Genomic DNA, 26,955 nt, shown 5'->3' on the forward strand with positions numbered 1-26,955 from the left:
AGCTTTTTATATAACTAGTATAATTTCCAGTGCAATATCCCCCCCCCCCCCCCCCCCAGATATACCACACTTGTCTGGGATCTTGCTGTGTCAAGTATCAACTGTTGGGAATATCAAAGGATGACTCCATGCAAAATTTGAGCCGGATCCGGCCAAAACCGGCCGTGAATTTTATGATAAACCGTTTTTTCCGGTTTTTATGGGGTATCTGTAAATCGATTCAGCTGGAGCAAAACCGGTTAGAGGTACAAAAAATTTTACTTCACATGAAATTTAGCCAATGCAATTGCCTACAAAAATGCACTTCATCATCAACTTGATTGGACAACTCTTTCCCCTCCTAAATGTCCATTAAAACCTCGTTAACGGCAAAAATCGCCAAAAATCACGCCTTCGGCGGCAAATAACGGCTAAACGGTCAGCCGGAGGCGAATGAAACATAAATAAAGAAATGTCTGCCTCAAAAAGTTGTTCAACAGCAAAGAGATGCTTGAAGTCTCTAAAACGACTCCTTCCCCTCCTTTAAGGGGAAAAACTGAAAAAACGTGATTTTCAAAAAGATTGCCCACTTCGTGGGTGTGGGGGGCACTGAACCCGTCACCCCAGGGTCACCAAATATAAAGTCTAGGCGGCCCACAATGCTGAATTTTCACCAAGTGAAAGTCTTGTGTCATTATCTCTTATGAGAAAAAAGTTATTAATTAATTAAAATTTCAAATTGTGATTTTTTGATGGATTTCTTTGATGAAATGACAGGCCGGTCAATTTTTAGGCCATTTTTTGCGGTTTTTGGGCCGTCACGCCCAAACGGTTTGAGATAATCTCACGGGACCTTTTGCCCAACCTAAGACTGGTTATTTGTGAGGTCTAGGAAAAAAAACAGACTTACGCAAAAGATTATAATTATAATCTTTACACAGAAAAATGGCACGAGGTGAGGGTTTGAGGGGGCAAAATGAGCCGACCAGCGATTTTTGACGGCACGCAGCGACGTCGTGCTTCATCCGATCCGGGATTTTTTTTTCTTAGACCTTACAAATAACTAGGCTTAGGTCAAGCAAAAGGTCCCGTGAGATTATCTCAAACCGTTTGGGCGTGGCGGGCCGAAAACAGCAAAAAATGGATTTACAGATACCCCCTAAAAACCGGAAAAGAACGGTTTTTCATAAAATTCACGGCCGGTTTTGGCCGGATCCGGCTCAAATTTTGCATGGAGTCATCCTTTGATATTCCCAACAGTTGATACTTGACACAGCAAGATCCCAGAAAAGTGTGGTATATCTACCCCCCCCCCCCCCCCCTCCCTGAATGTAATACAATTTTATGATTAACTATGTTGCACGTATACGTACACGAAAAGTACGAATTTGTAATCAAAACTTGGATGACAACATCAATGATTAGCGAAGCACTAAAAATCATGGATAACAACCATCGGAAAGTCAATTTTTTACTGTCATACCAAATTTTTTAAAAATTGGAACAAAACACCAAAGATATGGGGAAATGTGTGAACAATATAATAGCCAAAAAGCCATGTTTTATAGTTATTTATTCTCAATAATAATGGAAATTTCGACATGAAGTTTCAGCCCTCTATTTTGAAAAGGATCCGAGAAAATCATGATTCTTCAAAATGTGTTCTACAAAATTTTAGCTGTAATTGAAGACACAAAACACTCATTAAATCGTACAAACGTAAAAGAGGAAAAATCAAAAGTACAATATATATATTTTATTCTGAGATGGATCTTTAAATCATTTCAATGGTGCGCCAAATCGGGGTGATCCAACTTTCCACCAATGAGAGCACAGCATTTTACGAAATGCCGCGCTGTGATTGGCTGAAATTCGGCGCACCCCGATTTTGCGCACCATTGATATGATTTAAAGATCCAGCTCTCAACTTTTAATGTTTTTAAGGTTTCTAATGTCGGGAGGGATAAAAAGAAATACTTTCTTCTCCTTTGAAGTATTTACCTAGACCTTTAAACTAGATCCTTTTTTTTTATTTTATTTTATTTAACTTTTTAAAATTGTACTACTTGTAAAGAAGAAAAAAACAAAACATACTGTTTGAAATAGAGCTTTACCTCTATCTAAACTGGGCTTTGTATATTAAACGTTTTTAAGTAGCAAAACTTCTCTATAAATGTTATATAATGCGCTGCAGAGGAGATTGCATTTCTGCAGGAAAATATTTTTTTTCTATTCTGCCATTTAAGATAAATGGAAATAATTTTTTGTCAAGATTTTCTTTGTTTTGTTGCGTTTCAGATTATTGCCTAAAAACTACAAAAAATATTTTTTTCCCCAGAAATCTAAACTTTTAAAGAAGATTTATTTTCTTCCATTGTCATATCCTCTATCCCTATGAAATGATGCTTAGTACAACCATAATAGGAAGCTAGTAAAAGTGGCGGCACAGATTATGACGTCAAAAAAAATTACCCAATGAGAGGCCAGTATACACTGTAATTGACCAATTGTAAAATTTATAATGGCCTCTCATATTGGTTAATTTTTTTGACGTCATAATCTGTGCCGCCACTTTTACTAGCTTCCATTATAGCCATGTAAAAGTATTTCAACCTTTTCAAGTTAATAAATGGAAATTATTGAGAACCAATATTGTACAAAATGTTACAAAAATGTATAAAACGGACGATTTTTATATTTTGCTGAAATTTGCAAGGAATAAGCCTTCATGATAGACTAGCGACTACACCCCTAGAGGTCTTTTGGGGAATTTGAAGTGGTGGAGGGTTGAATTTGACCACCCCCCCCCCCCCCACCACCACACTTTTATTTTAATTAATAAAAAATATTTTTTAAATTTTAATGGGGAAAGATTGGGGCGTGGGCATCCTCCGCCAAAGAATCATTGTAAATGTGAACCTTATCGGTTCAGCGGTTACATATATCCTTCGGTACACACAGAGATTCTGTTAATTTATTTTAGGGATTTACCCTAACTTAAAACAGAAAAGATCTGCTACATGAACAGAAAACAGTTTCAGTACAATATAATCTTACTAGAACATGTTGTGCGTGTTATGTGTATTTTAATTTTGGATTATGTTGTGAAATACCTATCAATTGACGTCATAGTACAAAGAAAGAGAAAGGGAAGGGGGAAAGGAAACTCCTAGAAAAGTGATGGGGTATAGAGTATTTCCTGACGTCAATAGAATAAGTAGGCAAAAAGCAGTAACATCTATCCCCATTTTGCTTAGGCACTATAGATAGCTACAATTGTAGTAGAAATTTAAATACTAGTAAGGAAAACTAAGCTTTATATTTAGCATGCTTGCGTGTTAAGAATGAGAATGAATGTTGCTTTATAATATGGCCATTTTTATAAATAGATAGACTGCAGATTTTTGCAGACCAAATTGAGATACACTGTAAGAGAAAACAATCCAATTTATGAAAATTTTAACAACAATTTTGAAGTTGACAAAGTCAAAATATTAAACTTTAAAAAGTTCAAGAAAGTATGGTTTATTAAACTTTTCAGTGAAATTAGCAGCGCTTTCCCTCTCAAAGTGCTTTGTTTATTATTTTAGGTTAGGTTAGGTTATATTGGGTACTTGGTATCCCTACAAGATAAGGGCACCGCGGAAATTGGAGAAAAAAATAACCCCCTTTTTTCACTTTACCTAAAAAAAATAGGGGTTTTGGTTTCAGTGCTAGACAATTACTTTTTGTGGGAAAGCAACAAATAAACTTTAAAAAAAAAAATTGTTTTTACAGTTTTCAACATAATCTATTGAAAGAATAGTGCAGTAATAAAAAATGATTGTTTTTAGTAGAGATGCAACCAATTTTCGTGAAATATTTATTTTATTGACACATAGTAAAAAAGACATATATAAATGACATAAATAATAAGAAACAAGCAATAAAATTGATCATGATTAGTTAATTACAGCATAATAAGAAGGTTAATAATAATCACATAAGACAAAAAAATGAATATACGTGTCAAAGGAATCTTTCTCTTCTATGGCTCTAAAATTTAGTTTATTAAAGTATTTGAATTAATTTTAATCAAAAATAGTGCTTATCAAATTTTTGTTACAGTTTCTCTAGTTTTTTTTTCAACCTATATTCTAAAACACGAAAACATAGGTATAACATATACATGACTGAAATGAACAAAAATCGGTCCCGATCCTACTTCTAAAGCTAACAAAAACGGATGTATAATATACTTGGATTTTTTGACAGGGGAAAAGTTGTCGTCAATTTAGGTTTCTAACATAAGCATCATTTATTGGTCAGTTGGTTCATCCATTAGGAGGGGATGGGGTAAAAGGGGGGATCGTCAAGTCTTTGTGGGATATAGGGGCACATACTCCCTCCATATGGTACCAGTTAGTATATCTTTATATTTTAGATCAAAAGTACGAGCAGAAGAACCCTGGCAACAATGTGATCAAGCTAAAGATTGGAGGCAAAGCCAACGTTTACCAAGGAACAACCATCAAGCTCAGATGCCCAGTCAAGTATTTCAACAAGTAAGTATCATAATATGGACAGACGGACATACCCCAGCTTCAGACTAGCAACCCATAATCAATAGGTTTTTCATAATGATGCACTATTTTAAAGAGCAACAGGACGTTTGTCTGTAATAATTTGTAGCTTAGAATCTCGCTCACCGCTGAACTGATATGGTTCGCCTTTACTGTGAAGCTGATCAAAGGTTCAAGGAATGTTTCTAACTATTTTTGGTAGAGTTATCCAAAGTTTTATAAGCACGTTACCTTACTCGTATGCTCAAAAACGTTGGGTACTTTTATTGAATTTTGATTGGTTGGTTCAAAACTTTTCAATCATCAATTACAATCAGCAGAATGGGTAATTTTTTATCATCGTTGGCTAAGTTTATCAATTTATCGTCCATTGTCTAATCCCTTAATATCTCTGATGGGCAAAAAAAAAGCAAGCAAGAATAAATAAATCAATTTTATTTTCATACCTGCAGACATCAGTCATGCAAATATAATAAAACATGATTATGTTCAGGTTTTCTAAAAATGAAAGGTTTAATTTCTGAATGATAAAGCTATTTGTCCCTCTGTTTTTAAACTCCAGACAGAAATAGAAACAAATTAAAAGTTTTAGAATAGAAACACACAGGGATATGAAGGTATATGACAATGGCTGATAAATTGATGTACAATGTAAATCCCCAATGATGATAAATAAAATTAGTAATCCTCTGTAGATTACAATTAGTGGTTAAACTTTTGGACACTTAACTTAATGAACCAACCAATTAAAATTCAATAAAAGTCCCCAAGGTTGTGAAGCAAACGAATGAAATACATTATCATAAAACTTTGGGGACTGTTGTAATAAACAGCGCAATGTCCACTCCATCTCTGAATAGAAACACATCTGGTGTGCATTTACTGCCGCATATTATCAAACCAGCATAGCGTTTCATATTCGCAAAAAGGAGGAATGAGAAACTGTCCCAATTTTGTATAACTTTAGCGGAACAAGTTCCATTTACGTCATATTTTTCTTTCCCGAAAAAGAGAAGGGGGAAAGAAAAAAAAGGGAAGGGGGGAAGAAAAAAGAGATGGGAGAAAAGGGGGTTTTACCCATCTCTTTTGAAGAGATTTTCTTCCCCCCCTCCCTTTTTCGGGAAAGAAAAATATGACGTAATTGGAACTTGTTCCGCTAAAGTTATACAAAATTGGGACAGTTTCTCATTCCTCGCAAAAAGACACAAATATCAAATAAATAAGTAGGCAGGGGGTGTTTCATTTTTTCAGTGTATTTAGGGGGAAAAGTAAATTTGTGTTGTAGTAATAATGTATGCGATAACATTGCGAAATTAATCGCACACTAATAGAAACACACCTGGACATAAGTCTAAAGGACACTCTGAATTTTAGAGGTTGTAAACATTACAATTGCTACTTCCCCTGTCACGTATTAGTCAGGCCGATCATCCAGTAGTAAGGGAAGGAATGGGGAAGATCAGTATTTTTGCTTGCTACGCGATTAACTTTATAAGAGAACATGAAAATTGGTGTAAGATCCAAGTAATAATAAATCCATTCACACATCTTGAGAATTGTAGAAATGACTAAAAAACAGCGATTTAAACTTTCATCTTTTATAATAAAAAACTAACCCCAAAAGCTGTCCTTCTATAAAAGGCGACTATTAATTTTGCAAACAAAAGGTCTACAAACCAACTCTCAGTTTTTATTCTAGTCTGGACATAGAATAATAGTAAACAAAGATGACAACATCCAGAAAAGCGAAGCTCCGAAATCAAGCGTTATGACAAACGAACATGAATTCTTGCAGATTGTCAGAACTTAAGTTTAAACAAAATTGTATATAAATTTGATGAAAAAAATACTTAAATACATACTTACATTTTAAGAAAGGGGCTAGAAAAATAGTTAAAACTATCCCAAGACTTAAATTCGACTTAACCTGTCACTCTATCTCCTGTTTTCTTTGGTCCTAGATTAATTATTTAATCCAAATAGTCTCTTTAATCTTATTTAATTGACTTGAGAATAAATGAAAGGGTCAAGAGGTTTTTAAACATTTTTTAATGATCAGATTACCTACCTTCTTGTTATATTATAGCCTAAAACCTACCCAGAAACAATACTCGTTCAAAATATTTAGCTTAAAAAAATTTATAAAGTGAGGTCTTTGTTTGGTGGTGTTATGGAGATGGGTGTCAACGTTGGACACTCAACTTATAAAACAACTAATCAAGATTTAATAAAAGTTCCCAAAGTTGTTGAGCCAACGAATATGAAAACGTTATTATAAACTTTTTGGGACTAGTGTAATAAACAGCCCAATGTCTTCCTGTGTATAACAGAATTAACAAAATTAACTAGATTTCTATTAAGATCTGAGATAATGTGGTACTTCAACGGGAACGAGGTTGGCAAGGGGAGCGACAGGAAGTTCCGCCACCACAAGCTTTCCGTCTCCAGGAAAGGGGTGCTAAGGATAAAGGACATCGGACAGGAGGAGGCGGGCACTTATGCGTGCTCAGGTAGATAGATCGATAGATAGATAGATAGATAGATAGATAGATAGATAGATAGATAGATAGATAGATAGATAGATAGATAGATAGATAGATAGATAGATAGATAGATAGATAGATAGATAGATAGATAGATAGATAGATAGATAGATAGATAGATAGATAGATAGATAGATAGGTAGATAGATAGATAGATAGATAGCTAGATAGACAGATAGACAGATAGACAGATAGACAGATAGACAGATAGACAGATAGACAGATAGACAGATAGACAGATAGAAAGATAGACAGATAGACAGATAGACAGATAGACATATAGACAGATAGATAGATAGACATATAGACAGATAGACAGATAGACAGATAGACAGATAGACAGATAGACAGATAGACAGATAGACAGATAGACAGATAGACAGATAGACAGATAGACAGATAGACAGATAGACAGATAGACAGATAGACAGATAGACAGATAGACAGATAGACAGATAGACAGATAGATAGATAGATAGATAGATAGATAGATAGATAGATAGACAGCTAGACAGGTAGACAGAGTAGATAGACAGGCAGCCTAGATAGATAGATAAAGATGCAATAATAGAAAAAAAATTGTTATAGATATAACTTTCTTATCTAATCTGTATCTAAAAAATGTGTAAAAAGTTTATTCTTGATTTGAAAATTACTAGCTAGAAGATAAAATAAGAAAAGCTAATGCCAAATAATTCATCAATTATTTTTATTCTTGTCAAATTATGTAAGAATTTCTCAAAACAAGTACAATTTTGTTTACAAGTTTTGGAGCAAAAAATTTAAATTGATTTTATAGAAAACAAGGATGACAACATCCATAAAAGCGAAGCACTGAAACGGTAGGACAAACGGACATTAACACTTGTATAGTATCTGAACTGAAAAATCGGAACATAAATGTATAAATGTCGAATAAAAATTGTAAGTAAATTTGTTGAAAAACTGCTTAAAAACAGGATAATGTTTATGGACATACTTACATTTTGGACTTGATTATAGAGTTGCTTCGCTTATAATATTGTTCTTTGTTGTCCCAGGAATCAATATACCAAAAATTAGATCAAACGGATAAATAGAACACTTGAAAATTTGTTGTTAAAAAAGTAAAAAAATCAACATGTTTAAAATCGACGTACGGACATTCTGGTAATGATTATAGAGTTGCTACGCTTTCTAAATCGTACCCAACTACTAGAGAAATCATCATGCAAAGTTTGAAATCGATAGGACAATTATAACATGCCTAAATTAACGAATAAAAGCTATCTATCTCGGACGGACGGACGGACGTACGGACCGACCCTAATTATAGAAAAGCTTCGCTTTTAAAAATGATAGATTGAATACAAATTTTCGCTTCTTATTTAAATCTTATTAAGAATCTTGCATTTAAAGGAAGGGGGCTGATATGAGACTGATAATTACACTGGTATCCAAAGTTTATAACCATGTTATCTTATTAGTTGGCTATACTTTAAATACTCTTATGAAATATGTTTGGTTCCAAAAAAATAGTGTCCAAACTTTTGAACCAATAATTTTAATCTACAGAAGGGGTAATTACCATTGGGATGATTATTAAATTATCCTCTATTGTCTTATCCTTGATACAGGGGTGTATATTCTGCACAAGATTTATTTTTTTTCCCCCTAGATTTTTCTTAAAAAGTAGGGGGGGGGGGGGAAATAGAAAAATATTTAAAGAACTCTATATTTTATTTATTTTATCCCTCCTACCACACATTTTTTTAGTTTTTTTAACCAAGGAGGGGGGCGAAATGGAAAAAATGTTTTCAGTTTTCTTAATTTTTACATTTTTTTCCCTCCAACCACTTTTTTTTTTTTTTTCCCCCCTCCTGAGCCGGGGATCCCATGCAGAATATACACCCCTGCCTTGATAACGTTTAAACACAAAACATTAATTTGTGCTATTTCTCTAGGCCCTTATCTTTAATTTTATGGCTTTTGTCCTGTGTGTAATTTTACCAAATTTTATGATAACATTTGCCCTATTTACTTCATTAAATATACGTTTTATTCAATTCTAAATAAATAATATATAAATTTGTACAGTAGATAAATCGAAATAATTTTTTGCATCATAAATTTTACTTCGTTTTTAAAAGTAAGGTGAATTCTTTAAAAGACTCTTTAAGCATAGACAATAGATATACCAATATAGTTCATTTTTTGGTTCAAGAAACTTAGGAGACGAAAATGGTAAATAGTGCTTCTAAAAGTAATATTTTGTTTTTAGAAACTCTCTGTTTGTATATTCTAGAAAATATATCTTTTTAAAATTGGAGGTACAACCTTATTTTAATTAAATATACAGTACAAAATTGGGCCACTAACAGCCTTTCTTTTACTTATCGGCTTTTGAAAAGATCTTTTAAGTAGACGTCACTTTTTAATAGTTCAAACAATAACGACCAACCACCATATTACTTTTCTAGAGAAGCTTTATATCTAAATTTTCTTATTTTTAGCTGATGATTCTCGCGGAGAAATTCATATTGAAGTCAAATATCCGGAGAATAATTACTACAATAGAGGTAAGCCCTTTTAGTTTGTAAACTTTATAAGTAATAGGCTGTGTATGAGTCTGTGTTAATTAGTATAACATTATTACATTCTATATTACGATGTCTCTCCTTTCCTTTTCTACTCGTAAAGAAAGGGATTTTTTTGTTACTTGGATCTTATTCCATATTTTTATGTTCTTTAATAAAGTGAATCTTACAGCGGGCCAAAATAACGATAACCCCCATAATCTTCTCTCCTACTGGATGATTAAACTGACCAAAAAATGAGGTGTTATCCTCTTAGAAAATTTTTTTTTCAATTTTGAACCCCTCCCCCCCCCCCACGACTACCGACGAACATCTATTTTAGGTTAGGTTAGGTTTTAGGCTAGGGAGCCGAGCGCTGCGGCTAGGCAGGCAAGGGGGCCGAGCGCTGCGGCTAGGCAGGCTAGGGAGCCGAGCGCTGCGGCCAGAGTTCATAGTTCGCTGTCGGGGGGGAGGGGGGGGGGGGTACTCAAATTTTCTTCAATATTGAAAAAAAATTTCTAAGAGGATAATACCGAGCATTTTTCTGGCACTAAATATTCATGATGTATGAAAGTAGATTGGAGAAAAAATACATTGAAATTATTAAGAATAAAATAACCCCCCCCCCCTCCCCCACTCTCAAAAATTTAATATTTTTTCTTCAGCATTTGTTGATGTGGTGTCGGGTTTAAGTATGAATGCACTTCTTCATACTAGAGATGAAAAATATTGATACCTTGCGGAATTCATCTTAGTCAAAGATTATGCAAGAAATTCTACAAAATGGGTGGTGGTTGGATGGTTCATTTACATTTTAAGGAATCGTACAAAAAATATACATGGAAAATTATCCATTAATCTTACATTTTCTCTTAATACACAGTAGCTGGGATCCAAAGGGATAAGATAATAATCGATAAATATCTGTACATCCCTAATGGTGATACATAAAATTACCCCTTCTGCTGATTGCAATAATTGGTTAAAACGTTAGGACACTCAGCTAAATGAATCAACCAATAGAAATTTTATAAATACGACGAATCGCCCCTTAAGGGGCGTTGCCACGAAAGGGACTATTCTTAAAATTTATTCAGAGTCTCCTAAGTTGTGTGGTTGACAAATAAGAAAACGTTAATAAGACTTGTGTAATAGATAGCCTATTGTCCCCTCCCATTGACAATACAGCCTCTGCAAGCTATAAGGTTGTAAAATATAGCCATGATTTAGATATTTAATAAATATTCATGTGTATGTTAAAGAAAAATTTAGATTTTAAACAACAAATTTTAATTATTTTAATCATTTTCAGTGACCTATTTCAAAAAATAAACACGTCTAAATAAAGTTTTTTGATAAAATTGTAAATTACAAAATCGCAAACATGTTATAATATGTTTCATTACTTTTTTTTCTCAATTTATCAAAGAAAATGAAATTGGTTCAACTTGAGCAAAGTGTTATAAGATATCAGGAAAAAAAGAATTTATATAAATTTTTAAAAAATTGTAACTGTACATTTCCCATAACTAAACTTAAATGCAAAAAAAAAACCTCCGGATTATGGTGAAAGGCCTTGAGGAGTAGAATAAGGAACTTTTGTCCGTTTCAAAATATCTCGTTCCTAGCCTGAGAAAATCTCAAAAAACCTCTACAAATTGGACAATTCACAATAAACTCTAAAAAATGGTGGTTTTTTTAGTCATTTCTAAGGCTAGGAACGAGATATTTTGAATCGGTCAAAGTTTCCTAATTCTACTCCTCAAGGCCTTTCCTGGGAGCACCATGAAACCATAGTTCTGAATTTTTGACCCTCCATAAGGGGGGCCTCAAAATTCCAAAGAGCTTGTACCGTAGCACTTTTTTGCAATAAAAATATTTTACATGGGTCATTTTTTGCATAAATCAACCAAATTTTTCTAAGACGGGACACTGTAATATGTATATATTGACCATTTCTTAGCCCCTGAGTGGGTGAGAGATGTATTATTAATCTTTTCCAAACTAAGTGAACTTGATACCTCTATTACAAAATTACATACCCACAGACAGACATCCTATTATATTAAAACCAACAGGAATCGTCTTGTTTAACATATAGTATACCATTCTTAATTTTTTGTAATTTTGTATCTTAAAATAAAATTTATATTTAATATTAGAACTATGATATTTTTCACTTTAAATATTTATAAACACATGCCTGTGGCGTGCACAGGATTTTGGCAGGGAGGTGTAAACCTTGAGAAGATGAAAAAAGGAAAAGGGGCCTCTCCAATTTGAACCTTTTTGTGGGGTGTTGACAGTGGACACCCCCTTTAGCTTCCTAATATGAACCTCATTTATTGGACAGTTCCTTCATCCAGTCTGAGGGGAGGGGTTGGGCTAAAGAGGGTAGAAAGGGGATAATGATATTTTAGCCAGCTGCGAGCATCACTTTATTACATGAAAATCTGGTGCAACATCCAATTAATAATCTATTCATTGAAACTATAACAGACCTTAAAATTTTATTTTAAGCTTGCTTTAGGTTAGGTTAAGATCTATCGATTTCTATCTTTAATTATATTTAGATACGATGTTTACAGAATACTCTGGTGTCCCCCACAACAATGTTCTCAATCACGACGCAGAGGACAGGTAAACAAATAATTTAGTTAACCACTAATGATAGACAAAATTGTCCCTTCTGTAAATTAAACGTTTTGGTTGAAAAGTTTAAACCGACCAAAGAAGATTCAGTAAATAAATATTTAAAAGTTTTTAACCAAACGAATTTAACCAGTTTAATTTAAATTTTGACCCCTCCATTTGTTTCATTTTAATTGGAAAGGAAGATTTTTGAAAAAAGGCCTTTAAAAAAATTCCCAATAGCAAGATAAAAAGCAAGACAAATTATGAAAAAAGAGAAGTTTTACAATCAATATCCCAAAAAAAAAAATTAATGAGATCCATATTTTCTGTTCATTTATATGAAAAAAAGTAATGTGTATATTTATAATATATTGTTTTGCTGACCAAAACAATTTGTTACAAAAAAAAATAGTTTTTATAATATTTGAGATTGACCGACCCTACCCCCCCCCCCCCCATTTCTTCTCGCTGTCAAAAATATGATTTTTTCCTTTTATTACATAACCTTTCAATTTAATAATCTTAGTTATAGTGGGTTTCTAACGGTCCAATCAATGATTTAGGGGCAAATGGAACGAGTATATCTACTGGGACTCTTTTGGGGGGGACGATGTGAAGGCCAACAGCCCCCAGCCCCATAATCAACACAACATCAACCCCAACAACCCTAACAACAACCAACACCAATCTATTCAACAACCTGAGGTATGATTTATTATTTGGGAATAGTCCCTTTCGTAACATCGCCCCATAAGGGGCGATTCGTCGTATTTTTAAAATGGCTTTTTATAGGTTAGGTTAGGTTATATTGGGTTAGGTGATTGCCCCACAGGGTTAGGTAATTTGCTACTGTGAAAAATACGAAGAGACGCCCCATAAGGTGCGATGTTACCAAAGGGACTATACCCTATTATTTTTTTCAATTATGTAAAGTTAGGTATCACAAAAAACGAAGAAGATAAAATTTTTCCATTGGCGATTTATCTTGGGAGAGTGGAGGTACCCTCCCCCAAAAATAGTTATCAGCTTTCACTAGACCTAATAGAAGGGTTTCATTATAGAAGAAACATGCTAGTTTAGTTGTTAAAAAGATCTTTTGCTACACACAGACACACAGTCATCTTGCTACTTTTAAAGAAGTATAACATTATATTAGTGTATTTCTTTTATTATATTCCCAGATTTTGGCAAATAAAGAAAACAATATTTTTTGTTTTACAATATTTTCCCATCAAACCTATTTTTGTAATATATAATTATGCAGTAACATGTACTTTTAGTAGCGAATCTACTCCTTAAAACTTTTCCAGTGGCCTTTTACTTGTTCTTTCAAATGTTTGTCTTAATCTTTCTTTAACAATGCTTCGCAACATTGGAAAGAATTATCCTTGTTTGTGTAATAATTAGCTATTGGGTTTTTTGTTTCATTATTTTTTTGTGTTATCTTATTTTTCACAAATGATCTTACATGTTACAGAATAGTTTTTTTTAAAGATTTTGAGCAGGGATTTGTTATTGGAAGATAATTCAATCTTTCAAAGATTCTTTTAGTATTATAAAACATTTACTTTTGATTTATTTTACCAAAAAAAGTAATGGATATATTGACAGAGGAAAATTTAGGTTATTTTAGGTTGCTTTTATGGACTTCATTTATTGGTCAGTTCGTTTATTGAGTAGGAGTGCATGGGGGGTTATGTTATTTAAGCCAGCTGAGAGTTTTACATGAAGATCTGTTGCATCATTTAAGTAATTATATATAGATTTCTTTGACAAAAAATACTTTACATTGATTTAAAATTTAAAATGGCTCTATGTTTCTTATTTACTAACATTATTATTTAATTTCACGCTGCTACAGGATATAGCAAGTGGGGCTAGTAAAACAAATTATAGCAATATTTTTATAGCTATTTGTTTGGCCCTGCTCGCACAGGTTTGTAATAGTTATTTATCACATCGTATTATAGACAGCTTCCGCGGATATCAAAATGTTAAATTTTAGGATTATAACCAGTTTTGTTTCTACTGAGGGACCGAAGGCCCGTGCTTATAATACTGGTTTTTATTTTATGATTTTTATTTTATTATTCGTTGAAAATTTTTGTAATACTATTAATTACATGATTTATCAGTGCAGCAGAGAACCGGTTATAATCTAGCAGATATTAATTGGTTTCTAAGCCATAATACAAAAAAAAGTTTTTGACTTAAAGCTTTTTATAATATTACCAGGTTTTTACGTCATGTTCTTTTTGAAGTTTTTCAAAAATAAATGTTTAATGTTTTAATTACTACATGAACGTAGATTTTTGAGTTTTATGAAAAGTCTTACAAAATTACTTTTGCCAGTACTAAAAACACAAAGTAAATATAAAGAATTGAAAAATAAAGAATTGTAAAAATATGAGGTTTTATATAGAATATGTTCTTAAATAGATGGCTTTCTTTTCTACTTTATGAAAAAGCAAATCTTCTAAACAGTGGGAATGATGAGGGATAGCTTTCAAAACAGCTTATAAAACTGGATACTGAAAATCCAAAAATTTACACATTTTGTTACATTAGTTATTATTTTGACAGGCCGAATAGATTGTTGCAAATTGTTTTGTAATAGCTCAATGGAATTATTCATCTTCCATTAATGAATAAAATATAACTGGTATCTGATTTCGTAAAAATTTCCTTGTTTTATTTGAACTCTTGTAAAGAAGTATAAAGAAAATATTTTTACTTCAGATAAAAAAAATTGGCTTTGGATTACAAGAAAAATTTCCTACACCACAGACAGTACAAGCTAACAGGAATATAAAGGGATTTGACAATGGCCGATAAATTGATGTACATGTCCAATGAAAAACATAAAATTACACCTTCTGTAGATTATAATTAGTGGTTGAAACGTTTAGGCACTCAACTTCATGAACTAACCAATCAAAATTCAATAAGCCCCAAAGTTGTTGAGCCAACGAATAAAAAAACATTATTATAAAACTTTGGGGACTAGTGTAATAAACATCACAATGTCCCCTTCCTCCCTTCAAGCTAACGATTTGTGTTCGCCTCACCTAGATCTCTGTAACTACCGTTTGTTTTTATAAGTGTTAATTCTGATAATATTTAATTTCTAGAAATTTCCATTTGAGCGTAACACAAAGAAGAGGCGAAGGAAGAACAAGAGGCGCCATAAGAATTTGAAACATAAAGGTAAGACGACTTTTTAATAATAAGGCTACTTTTGCTTTTATAAGACGACTTTTATATGACATAAAAGTGACATTTCAACTATTGCTTCAATTACTTCAGTTTGAGATATTCTAGAACTACTCATTTTTCAATATTGTACCTTTATTTTTTTCGTCTCAAATATATTATTAAGTGGATTTACCTAATACCAAAATATTTGTATTTAAGCAAATTTGTTAATTTAGCCTATCCTTAAACCATTGGCATGAAGTAAAGGGAGTCAAAATCCCTATTAATTTTTATTGAAAACTCCTGCCTTTCCATTTTTTACCTCATAGTTTCACACACCCCTGGTGAAAAACTGTGCAAGCCTCTACTTAAAACAATTCTGCAGTCGAAAGGGTTATGATTTAGATGTGTAATGATGGTTATACTCAAAGATGATTAGGTATCCAGTTTTCATTTCGGAAATGGTTGTGCTTGTTTAGTAATTGATACATTTGATCTAAATTTCAAGTGCCCTAATTCTTTTTGAAAAGTTTTATATTTTCATGAGTGATGATGTATAAAGGAATCATGAATGATCTCTTTATTTTATGTGTTTATACATGAAAATAGAGTAAAACTTTTAAAGAAAGATACAATTTAGTTCTCATTTTTTTAAAGATAAAACGATGTATAATTTAAGGGCCATTGGCTTGGGTGACCGGAAAATGGGGAGTCTGTTCGAACAGCTGTCAGGGTCAGCAGAAGCGTGATCTGAGCTGCCAAATGCAGCTGCGACAGTCAGAAGATCCGCGCATTGTACCACACAGCTTCTGTACAGCTGCTAAACTTAAGAAACCAAGGTAAGGTTTTTTCTTCAATATTATGAATTTTTCGACAGTACGACCAACATTAACATTAGAGCTGTGTTTTTCTGTGGATAGTTTAACCATTTTAACTATGTTAGGTCATTTTGGCCATAGTTAAAAGCGATAAAGTTTAACAAAATCATTTATTTATTTCTCGTAATTTGTTTAGGCAAGTTCGTAAGTGTGGAGGAAAATGCGCAAAATGGATTCACAGCCCTTGGACACCCTGTAACTTGGCTGAATGTATCTCTAGACACACAGGTATATATATTCATAGTCTGTGGACACCCTGTAACTTGGCTAAATGTATAGTATATCTGGACACACAAGTATATATTATATATTCATAGTCCGCCGTCACCCTGTAACTTATCTAAATATATCTCTAGACACAGTTATACAGTGTGTTTTTTTTATGAGAACTTTTTTGAAAGCAATTTTACCCCACTTATAGTTATCAGAATTTAATGATTAACGGCTTATTTTCTTCGTTCTTTATAACTATTTATAAAACATTAAAAAAATATTTCAGTTTTTATTAAAAAAGTACAGTAAAATCAAAAATTCAAAACTTAGGTGTCAACATCTAAAAAAGCTTTTAGCGCATTTTTCTTAAGCTCAAATCTTCAAACCTTTGCAAGAAAAAAATTGGATTTTCAGTAGTCCACTTTGGGGGGCCAGTTCTCCCTCCCTGGTTTAGATATGGCATTCAAACTTTGATATATTCTAGTACATGTCCCTAAAAGTATCTGTGTCAATTTTTAACTCTGTATCTCAACTTTAAAGCGTTTTGCAGCCATTCTTGCAAAGGGTAGAAGATTTGAGCATGAGAAAAATGCACTAAAATAATTTTTAGATGTTGACACCCAGGTTTTGAATTTTTGATTTTACTGTACTTTTTTAATAAAAACTGAAATATTTTTTTGATGTTCTATAAATGGTTATAAAAAACGAAGAAAATAAACCGTTAATCATTAAATTCTGATAACTATAAGTGGGGTAAAATTGCTTTCAAAAAAGTTCTCATAAAAAAAACACACTGTATATATTCATAGTCCGTGGACACCCTGTAACTTGGCTGAATGTATCTGTTGACACATAGGTATATATATTCATAGTCCGTGGAAACCCTGTAAATTAGCTGAATGTATCTCTAGACACACATGTATATATATTCATAGTCCGTGGACACCCTGTAACTTGGCTGAATGTATCTCTAGGAACACAGTTTTATATGTTCATAGTATGTGTACACCCTGTAACTTGAATGAATACTTAGACATCGATACCAAATATGATAATGGTGGACACCCTGTAAATTTATAGACAATGCCTATTTTGAATTTAAACAACAAGGAAAACATTGACCTTTGCAAGCCAGACAAATAAATCAAAGAAAGAAAAGAAAAGATTATTTTTCTGGTGAATGGGTAAAAAGAATTTGATTACTTTTCAGATAATTGTTCAATATATTATTGACTGTAAAGATATATATGTTTATAAACAGTTTATTTAGAGATAGTACATATGATTTATTATTTCACAAAGCGTTTTCTATTAAGCTTAATTCACTATGTGTATGTTCGCAGTTAAATACTTTTAAATATAATCAGAGAGTAAGGGACCTTGGACAGTAATTTACTTACCCCACATGATTAAGAAACACGTTTTCTCATTCGTTGGTTCTACAAACTGGCACTTTTCAAACTTCTCCATTATAGATTTAATTTACAGATTAATTTTAATTATAGATTTAATAGATTTATAAGGGGTAGTTTAGTTTATTATAATTGGAGTTGTGCATCAATTTATCCCTAGTTTAATACTAATTCTCTAATTACTAATATATGTATTATATTATTTGCAAAATATGATGTTAAATATGAAATATTATATTTAGGTTTAATGACACGGTCAGTGGATTGTCTGGAGGGTGGCAAGTTGGTTGACGAATCTCGGTGTGAGAATGAGGCCAAGCCAGAGTCTAAACAGTCGTGTCAGAGCAAGGAATGTATTGGAGTCTGGGTATTAGGAGAATGGTCACAGGTGAGTCTAAACTATCATGTCAGAGCAAGGAATGTATTGGAGTCTGGGTATTAGAAGAATGGTCACAGGTGAGTCTAAACTATCATGTCAGAGCAAAGAATGTATTGGAGTCTGGGTATTAGGAGAATGGTAACAGGTGAGTCTAAACTATCATGTCAGAGCAAGGAATATATTGGAGTCTTTGAATTGGGAGATTCGTGGCATGTACACCAAACAAAAGATTTTATACCTAGACTATTATTGTTTGTATCCTATGGTATTTCATCCAGAGAGGGAGGATACATGGGGCTGTTTATTACTCAAGTCCCCAAAGTTTTCTAATAACGTTATTCTATTCGTTGGCTTAACAACTTTGGTACTTTTTATTGAATTTTGATTGGTTGGTCTAATAAGTTGAGTGCCAAAACTTTTCATGTAATCTTCAGAAAGGTTTTAGGTTATTATGAAAAGGTACAGTTGACTATACCCATGGCCATACACCCTTTCTAGAGTAAATCATTATATGAATCAAATGACCAACCAAAATTATAAATTTCAAATTTAAATTGTTATTTGTTTTTATAATTAAACCTTTATGTTTCAGTGCACTCGAACCTGCGGCAACAGCGAGCGTCGTCGTTCAGTCTCATGCGAGTGGTTGCGCGGTGGCCATGCACCAGTCACTGAATGCCAGGACGACCGGCCCAGTAGCATGATGCGGTGTCAGGCGCCAGACTGTGCGCCATGGCAGGCGCTGCCCGTCCTGCAGGTAGTGGGCGCGGAGCGGGATGGCAGGAACACTAAGTCCCCCTGTGAGGATACCAGCAAGTTTTGCCCTATTGTCAAGTCCTATAACATGTGTCATAAGGAGAAATACTCAGAACAATGTTGTAAATCATGCTCAGCTGCTTTAGCACCATAATTATCATATTATCCTGAATATGAAATAAACAAAAAACCTAATAAAACAGATCTAATGTGACTTTTTAGAAAAGATCTGTTCACTCAACAGAAAAGGGTTTAAAATCAATTTTAGAAAAACTATTATAACAGACAATTGTTAAAAACTTAAAATGTTACTAAAAAAAGTAGTGTTAATTGTATTAGATTTATATAGAGTTAGCTGCCAAAACAAGTCCCCAGTGCAAATCTTATTTTATGTTTTAGTATTTTACATCAATAGGACGTTTATTCAGGAGTTTTTAATGGTTTCCTAATTTGTGTATGTCGTCAAATGCTTTGTTTAAGTCAAAAGAACTATAATTAACTGTCATATATTTATGTTGTGATGTCATATATTTAAGTTTGCAGACCATATGTTAATTGTTACTCTTAATTGCTCTTTAATTGCTCTCAGAAAGAATAAAGAGAAAATATATTTAAGTCAGTTGATATTGAGAGTCCTAACACAGAACATTATCTGGTTTGGGTTCGAGTCTTTATTAAGACCAATACAGCTATTTACAGACATCCTATTACTTTATATAGTTTGCCTAAGCAGATATTTTACCCCTTCAAAGTGCATAGTTAATTAATACGTTGTATTAATTAAACAGACAGTCATCCTGTTGTTTGGTGTCCTGATATACAGACAGACATCCTGCTACTTCAGAACTATCCAGCTTTAAATAATCAGTAGTTTTGACTTATTAACATATTTAATCATTTCTAAATATAGTATCAATATATAATCTTATTTACTCAAAAACTGCATTTAATCCAATATAATAAATACTTAAAAATCTGATTGCATTTTGAATTGAACATTAAGTCTACTCTATCATTAGTTTATGCTGTTTGTCTATATCACATTTGGCGCAGTCTTATTGTGCTACGTGTTATTTAGACCTGCTGCTGAGTTAAGGGTGGGGGAAGTGGTGTTTAATTTGAAGTCACTCACTTTTTGAGATATTTTTTTGTCTCGGATTTTTCACAGTTTTGTTTTAGTTTTTATATTTCTAACTTGATTTATATTTCAGGTTTCTGTGGAATTTCATTCTTTAACTCTTTTGATCTAAATTTCACGGCGGATCTAGTTCCAGTGCTCGGATATGGCTGATGGAGAAAAAGGAGAGCGGGGTAAAACTGAAGGCAAGCGTGGACGGCCGCCTAAACGTCCTCGGGAGAATGACAGTCAGGATGATGATGGAACTCCCGAACATTGGGAGGAGGAGGATGCTGCGGCTGAGGATGCTGGTGCAGGTGCCAATGCGAATGTGGAGTTGGCGTTGGGCGAGGTGGAGAATGACGTTGTGCCTGAAAGCATAAAAAAATATGTTAGGGCAATGTTGCAGGAGCATACGACTGTCAAAGATCAGGTGGATAAGTTAACGGCGGCGAATAAACGGCTGGAGAATAAGGTGAAAGAGTTTAAGAACTCTGATGAGCATAAGAAGTTAGGTTATGATGTTGATTTGGCTACTATTAAGAAAAAGGTGGCGCAATTGCCAGTGGATGGGGATATTAGCGGTTTTTTGTATGAAACAAGTATGGGGGCTAGTGTATCTGCAGTCAAGGCGACGGGGGATGATTCGTTTAATACATCTTTCATTAATCGTTTGAGTGTGGAGGCTAAATTGGATTCTACAAATTTTGAGGCTAAAAGAGGGAAAAGTGCTCCTGGCCATTTGAAGTTTTCGCAGATTGAGTTTTTAGGTCCTGTTGGGAATGGAAATTGGATGAATGTTCGTGAGAGTTGTTTGACCGAATATGAAAACCAATTGTTGGATATATTTCCTTTAATTGAGGAAAGGGCTGACGTGCTTAAGGCCTATAAAAAGGTGGCCGGCGGAAGTGTAAGCCAACAGACTGTAGAGGAGCAGTTTAAGGAGTTTTGTCTTGTAAGAGGAGTCAAGTGGGATAGTGATTTTGTGCGGGATGCTCCATTTTGGGATGGAAACATTGATTTTGAGGATTATTTCTTATCCTTATGGAGGGTTGCTAGGTTCGCAAAGTTGGAGGATCCTATGCTTTTCAAGGACATCCTGTACAATAGGATTTTTGAGTGCAAAGGGAAGAAGATGGGGAGGTTGATTACGCCGGAGGCTAATGCTTCCTTAAGTGCTTTAGGTTATTACCTGTTGATAAGAAGGTTGGTGATACCCTTTGCTGATACAGAGTCGGCTACCGAATTCTTTTACGCCCTGAAACAAAAGAGTGGTCAGAATGTGGATGTGTTTTTCAATGCTAAATTGCGTCTGTTTAGGCTTATGCATCCTGGTCAAATTTCTAGACAATCTTGGCGTGATTTCTATAATAATGTGGCTAAGAATTTGCTGTTTTCTGATTTAGCTAGAGATATGGCTAATTTCATTGAATCTATGCATTACCTGGAAGATTACAGTGCTTTCTTGACTTATTTGATTCGCAGAGGTCAGCATTATGTAAGCTGGGCTCGTTCTGGACACGTATCACCTGAAAATGTAACGTCCTGTTATTCTCAGGCTATGGAAGGGTTGAGGCTAGAGGATTCTAGGGAGGTGAAAGCTAGGCCTGTAATCAGTGAAGTGCATGTATCTGATATGGAGGGCAGGACTGAGATTGGCGATAATAATGCGTGGATTGAAGGGGATGATGATATTCCTTGGGATCAGGTTGAGAACGTGATTGGGGCTCTGAATTCGAAGGCTAAAACTATGATTTGTTGGTATTGTGGGAAAAAAGGTCATGTAGTGGCTAGTTGCTGGCAGAAGAGAGATGGCAAGCCGCCAGCTCCTGATTCTCGCATAGGAAAGACCAAAGCTAAGTTTTTCTCAGCCGGTAGCGAAAAGAAAGAGGGTCCTGGAGTGCCTAATAATAGGGTAATACCTGAGCAGTTTCTGAAGAAGACAGTCAATCAGGTGGGGCCTGTTGTGGATAGGTGGGGCAATCAGGTGGGGCCTGTTGTGGATTCTGAAAAGAGCAGAGATGAGAAACAGTATGAGGCTATGATTGCTGACATAGCCAGAAACAATTTCCAGCAATATCCTATGTAATGGATATGATTGATTTGATGTATAAATCTCATTCTAGGATGAAATTTATAGATCGTTTTTTTTTTTATTCATATTCATTATATAGGCTATAGTACTGTAAATAGTTAATTTTGCTGTCTTGTATTTACATTATTGCTTTCAACTTTATAAAGCATTACTGTCTTGTTTATTCGTCAGTCAAGGTGTGATCGTGTTAATGAAAACATTATATATATATATTTATATATATATATATATATATCTACTATATATTATTTTTTGATAAGTACCTATGCAAGGTTGAATACTTCGAGAGGTACTTACCTGTATAAAAAAAAAAAACTTGGAGTGTAGCTGTGTGATGCTGGTAGTTTGGGAGATGTACAGAATTTCATAAATTGAACAGTATGTTGGCGGCTGGTGACAGATGAGGGGCTGACTGCTGTGTAGTGGAATGATGTATATCTAAAATATATGGATATATTAATTATAATGACTAGTGTTTTCAAGAGATTGTGAAGTTTTTGAAGATAACGAAAATGCCTATTTGTGCGGATTTAGAATTTCTTGTGCCTGGGGCTGATATTCCGGTGAAGGAGTTAGGAATTATTGATACAGGAAATAATTTTAATTCTTTGATATCTAGAGAAATTCTTGATAAACATGGAGTTGAGTTTTGTCCTGCTAAATTATCAGCATATTCAGTAGATTTAAAGAAAGTTAATATTATTGGATGTGTTGAGTTGAAATTTAGATTTGCTGGAACTCAAGCTGTGTTTACGGAGATATTTTATGTACCTGAGGTGACGAGTAGGTTGGTAAATCTTGGATCTGATTTCCTGAAAAAGAATAAAATTAATATTTGTTTGGATGAAGATAAGTTTGAATTTTGTGGGGAATCTGTTCCTATTAATTCCTGTTTACAGAAACAGGTGGTGGCAGAGATACAGAAAATTCCTATTTTGTCCGGACGAATGAATTCTGAAATTCCATCTAAACCTACCTTGCCAGGGATAAAGGAGGGGGGTGGGTTTGGAGAGTTATATTCAACGAAGTATAATGTGAAGTTGCTGGATAAAACTATTTTTTATCCTGGAGGATCTACCGCTGTGGTGCATGTGACTGGATTAAAGAATGATGGGCTTTGGTACGTGTCCCCTAATTCTTCTAAGATGACAAGTGGCAATGGGATTATGATTATTGAGGGGGTGTATCAGCCACGGAAAGATGGGTCCTGTGTGGTTAATGTGGTTAATGCGTCAATAAAACCTATTACCTTGCTGAGAAATGTGAAGATGGGGCATTGTTTCATCATGGATAATCAAGATGTTACCTGTAATAAAACAATTAATGAATTGGATAAGCCAGAAAAGTTGTCGGGGCAAAAAATGCATGAACGGGTACAGTTTATTATTCAAAAATTGAAGTTAGATGAAAACCAGATGATTAAGGAAAATCCAGAATTGAAACCCAGGATTATTAAAATTTGTTTGGAAAATTTTGATATCTTTTCAATGAATGATTCAGATATTGGAGATTGTAGATTAATGACATATAATATAGAATTGTTACCTGGAGCTAAACCTGTGAAGGCCAGAAATATTCCTTTGAATCCAGAGTACGATGCTAAATTGAAGGAACAGTTGACCAAATGGCTGGATGCTGGCATTATTGAGGAGGGTTTCTCGGATTGGTCCAGTCCTATCTTTGCTGTGAAAAAGAAGGCTGCACCTGGAGCAGAGGCTAAGTTGAGGTTTGTCATCGATTTCCGCAACCTCAACAACGTGACTAAGCGGGTGGCGTGGCCGCTGCCACTGATCTCGGATAATTTGACGAAGCTGGGTTCTGGCAAGGTATTCAGTACTCTTGATTTGACAGCTGCCTACCATTCGATGACTATGGATGAAGACTCTAAACCGTTAACAGCTTTTAGTGCAGCAAACAGGATGTATTTGTTTAACAGGTTGCCATTTGGGTTGTGTAATGCACCCAGCCTGTTCTGTGCTCTGATGGATAAGGTGCTGTCTATCTTGCCAGGTATGTATGGATTCTGTATCAGCTACTTGGACGATCTGATCGTGTTTTCATCAAGTCCAGAGGAACACGTAGAGCATCTGCAGGCACTGTTTCAAGTTCTTCGGCAGGTCAACCTGAAATTAAATTTAGATAAGTGTGATTTATTGACTAGAGAATGCCATTATTTGGGACATATTATTAGTGCCGATGGATTGAAAATGAATCCTGCATATCTGGAACGGATTAAGGATTGGGGCAAGCCTAGAACAGGGAAGGAGTTGCAGAAATTTTTGGGATTTACTAATTATTACAGAGGATATTTTGCTGATTATGCCAAGAGGTCGTGTATGTTGGATAGTCACAGGAATGACACTATAATAAAGTGGACAGAAGAGTTGAACAGAGTATGGACTGAATTTATGGAAATGTTCAAGACTGAAATGTGTAAAGGCTATCCTCAATGGGATAATCCTAATCTTTTTATTGTGGATGTAGATTATAGTTCTCAGTATTTTGCAGGGATTATTTCGCAAGAACAGGATGGTGTGGAGAGAGTGTTTGGTGTCTGTAGTAAGAAGTGTAATGCTGCAGAACAAAATTATCCTTCCTATAAAGGAGAATTAGGTGCATTAGTATATGCATTAAAGAATTTTTTACACTTTTGTAGGTTTCGTGAGTTTTTGGTTCGGACAGACAGTATTTCACTAGTGCATTATAAACGTTGGGCTAAAGGATCAATAAACGGTGTCACCTATCGATGGATAACTTTCTTGCAAAGTTTTGACTTTACAGTTATCCATCGACAGGGGACTAAGCATGTGAACGTAGATTATTTGTCGAGAACTGAGTTAGATTGTAAGAATCATCGACTGAAGGATTGTCAGGAGTGTAGAGAGACAGATAATAAAATTTTGGATCCTTACCTGGATGATTCACCATTTCTGGATCAAATCTACTCTATTATGCAGGTACATTCTGCAGAGGATGAGGCGGATGTTGAGTTTGTCTGGCAAAGTAGTCTTCAGCAGGACGAGATCCTAAATGAAATAAGGTTATGGATATTGGAAAGGAGACAGTTGTCGTCTTATGAGAGGGCGGAGTTATCGGGCAGAAAAGAACTATTGTACAATCTTATTGGCCACATGTATGTGCTAGAGGGGGTTGTAATTTTCAGACAGCCTTTGGCCGAAGGGGGTTTCGTCGAGAGGCCTGTAGTGCCTCTTTCTTTATACAATGATATATTTGATTCAGCTCATGGTGGATATGGTTCTGGACATAGAGGTGTGCAGGAGACAATACGTAAAATAAATGAGAGATTTTTATGCCTGGCGTGAACAAGTTTGTGGAATCGAGAATACGAAGTTGTATTACATGTTTGAAAAAGGCTGGAAGTAATCCTAAACATGTTTCACCTATAACTCATTCTGTTCAAAGTAGTGAAGTTTTTGCTAATATGTCCGTAGATCTGGTTGGACCTTGGACTCCATGTTATCATCAGGGACAGACGGTTAAATTTGTCCTAATCATGGTTTGTCTATTTTCTAGATATGTTTTTACATGTCCGTTGGTTGATGCTAAAACTGAAACAACTGTAAAGGCTATATTGGAAAATTTTGTACCTACCTATGGTTTATTTAGAGCTTTGAGATCGGATAGAGGTACAAATTTTACAAGCAATGTGTTTAAAGGCGTGATGAAAGGATTGGGGGTGGATACTGTCCTAATTCCCCCCAGGAATCCAAATTCGAATCCTGTAGAGAGGCAATATCAAAGTTTGTATGCTGCTTTGAAAGTAGATGAAAATCATGGAACAAAGGACTGGGCTAAAAAATTACCTTTGGCTACGTTGGTGATTAACTGTTCCAAGAGTACTAGAACTGGATATTCTCCATTTTTTCTGGTTTTTGGTCGGCAGCCACGTATTCCTCTCGATTTCCTATCACCAGTTCCGTCTGCTGAATCTTCATCCTCGCGGTCGTATTTGGAATTTCTGAAAAATATGGAGGATGTAATTAAGAGAATTTCTACAAAATCCAAGTTATATTTAGAGGTTCAAAATAAACACAGAGTACAGAGGGAAGCATTAAGAGTTACAGATGTTTGTTATGCTTTCTTTAATATTGTAAAAACTGACGTGTCCAAGAAATTACAGTCTTTCTATGGAGGGCCTTTTATTGTGGTTAAGAAATTTTCGGATGCATTGTATGAGTTGGCACCTTTTGGGAATAATCCCATCAAGAAAAATCAGGTTGTAGCTAGGGATAAAATTCGAAAAATTCATGCTCGAACGGAAGTTCTAGGGGAGGAGGTTAATTTTAACGTTTTTCCTTTACCTGAAATTTGTCCGTCCGATGCTTAAAATACATATAAATATTTTAAAAAATATATTATAATAAGAGTTCATGAATTGTTATTTGATTATTTTAATAACAAATATGTGCTGACAAAGCTAGTAGGTAGAAAGTTGCCCTGCAATGAAAGGCTAAATCAGTTGATATTTGCGGGTGAATTGGTGAACAGTTATCAGCTAATAATGTCTGGTCATAATAATAAATTTAAATCAGGTAAATATTTTTTAATTTGGGGATTGTGTTTGTTACCTTGTGGTGCTGATGTGATATCTGTGCAAGTAAAGGAGTGTGTTGGCG

General features: G+C 34.3%; 2 protein-coding genes and 1 long non-coding RNA gene across 5 annotated transcripts in view; 1 reads left to right on the forward strand and 2 right to left on the reverse strand.

The window, feature by feature from the left end:
• Nucleotides 1-19,595, forward strand: part of LOC145304424 (protein madd-4-like) — a 111,333-nt gene extending 91,738 nt beyond the window's left edge. The window contains exons 23-33 of one of the 2 annotated variants that reach the window (XM_080146307.1): nucleotides 4,403-4,523; nucleotides 6,903-7,051; nucleotides 9,577-9,642; nucleotides 12,213-12,279; nucleotides 12,837-12,978; nucleotides 14,135-14,209; nucleotides 15,405-15,480; nucleotides 16,148-16,307; nucleotides 16,483-16,574; nucleotides 18,214-18,359; nucleotides 18,943-19,595. In XM_080146307.1, the coding sequence (XP_080002433.1) occupies nucleotides 4,403-4,523; nucleotides 6,903-7,051; nucleotides 9,577-9,642; nucleotides 12,213-12,279; nucleotides 12,837-12,978; nucleotides 14,135-14,209; nucleotides 15,405-15,480; nucleotides 16,148-16,307; nucleotides 16,483-16,574; nucleotides 18,214-18,359; nucleotides 18,943-19,260 (1,412 nt within the window). In that variant the 3' untranslated portion in view covers nucleotides 19,261-19,595. The remainder of the gene's footprint in view (nucleotides 1-4,402; nucleotides 4,524-6,902; nucleotides 7,052-9,576; nucleotides 9,643-12,212; nucleotides 12,280-12,836; nucleotides 12,979-14,134; nucleotides 14,210-15,404; nucleotides 15,481-16,147; nucleotides 16,308-16,482; nucleotides 16,575-18,213; nucleotides 18,360-18,942) is intronic. The other variant, XM_080146314.1, reaches the window with a different exon arrangement.
• A 541-nt stretch (nucleotides 19,596-20,136) lies between these two features.
• On the reverse strand, nucleotides 20,137-22,200 carry LOC145304451 (uncharacterized). 2 transcript variants are annotated; one of them, XR_013874086.1, is made up of 4 exons: nucleotides 22,146-22,200; nucleotides 21,668-21,752; nucleotides 21,416-21,481; nucleotides 20,137-20,594 (listed from the first exon to the last, which is right to left on the reverse strand). It is a non-coding gene; the product is annotated as an uncharacterized LOC145304451 (long non-coding RNA). The 2 variants fall into 2 exon arrangements; XR_013874085.1 differs by lacking the exon at nucleotides 22,146-22,200 and having other exon boundaries at nucleotides 21,416-21,675.
• LOC145304441 (uncharacterized) lies at nucleotides 21,981-24,138 on the reverse strand. Its single transcript, XM_080146324.1, has 5 exons — nucleotides 23,864-24,138; nucleotides 23,568-23,624; nucleotides 23,090-23,130; nucleotides 22,616-22,756; nucleotides 21,981-22,229 (listed from the first exon to the last, which is right to left on the reverse strand). The coding sequence occupies exons 1-5, from the start codon at nucleotides 24,051-24,053 to the stop codon at nucleotides 22,170-22,172; spliced, it is 489 nt and encodes a 162-aa protein (XP_080002450.1). The 5' UTR covers nucleotides 24,054-24,138; the 3' UTR covers nucleotides 21,981-22,169.
• Between the last annotated feature and the right edge of the window lie 2,817 nt (nucleotides 24,139-26,955).

Source organism: Acartia tonsa, chromosome 2 (assembly GCF_053477335.1).
Source record: "Acartia tonsa isolate MP-2025a chromosome 2, ASM5347733v1, whole genome shotgun sequence".
Classification (NCBI taxonomy): Eukaryota; Metazoa; Arthropoda; class Copepoda; order Calanoida; family Acartiidae; genus Acartia; species Acartia tonsa.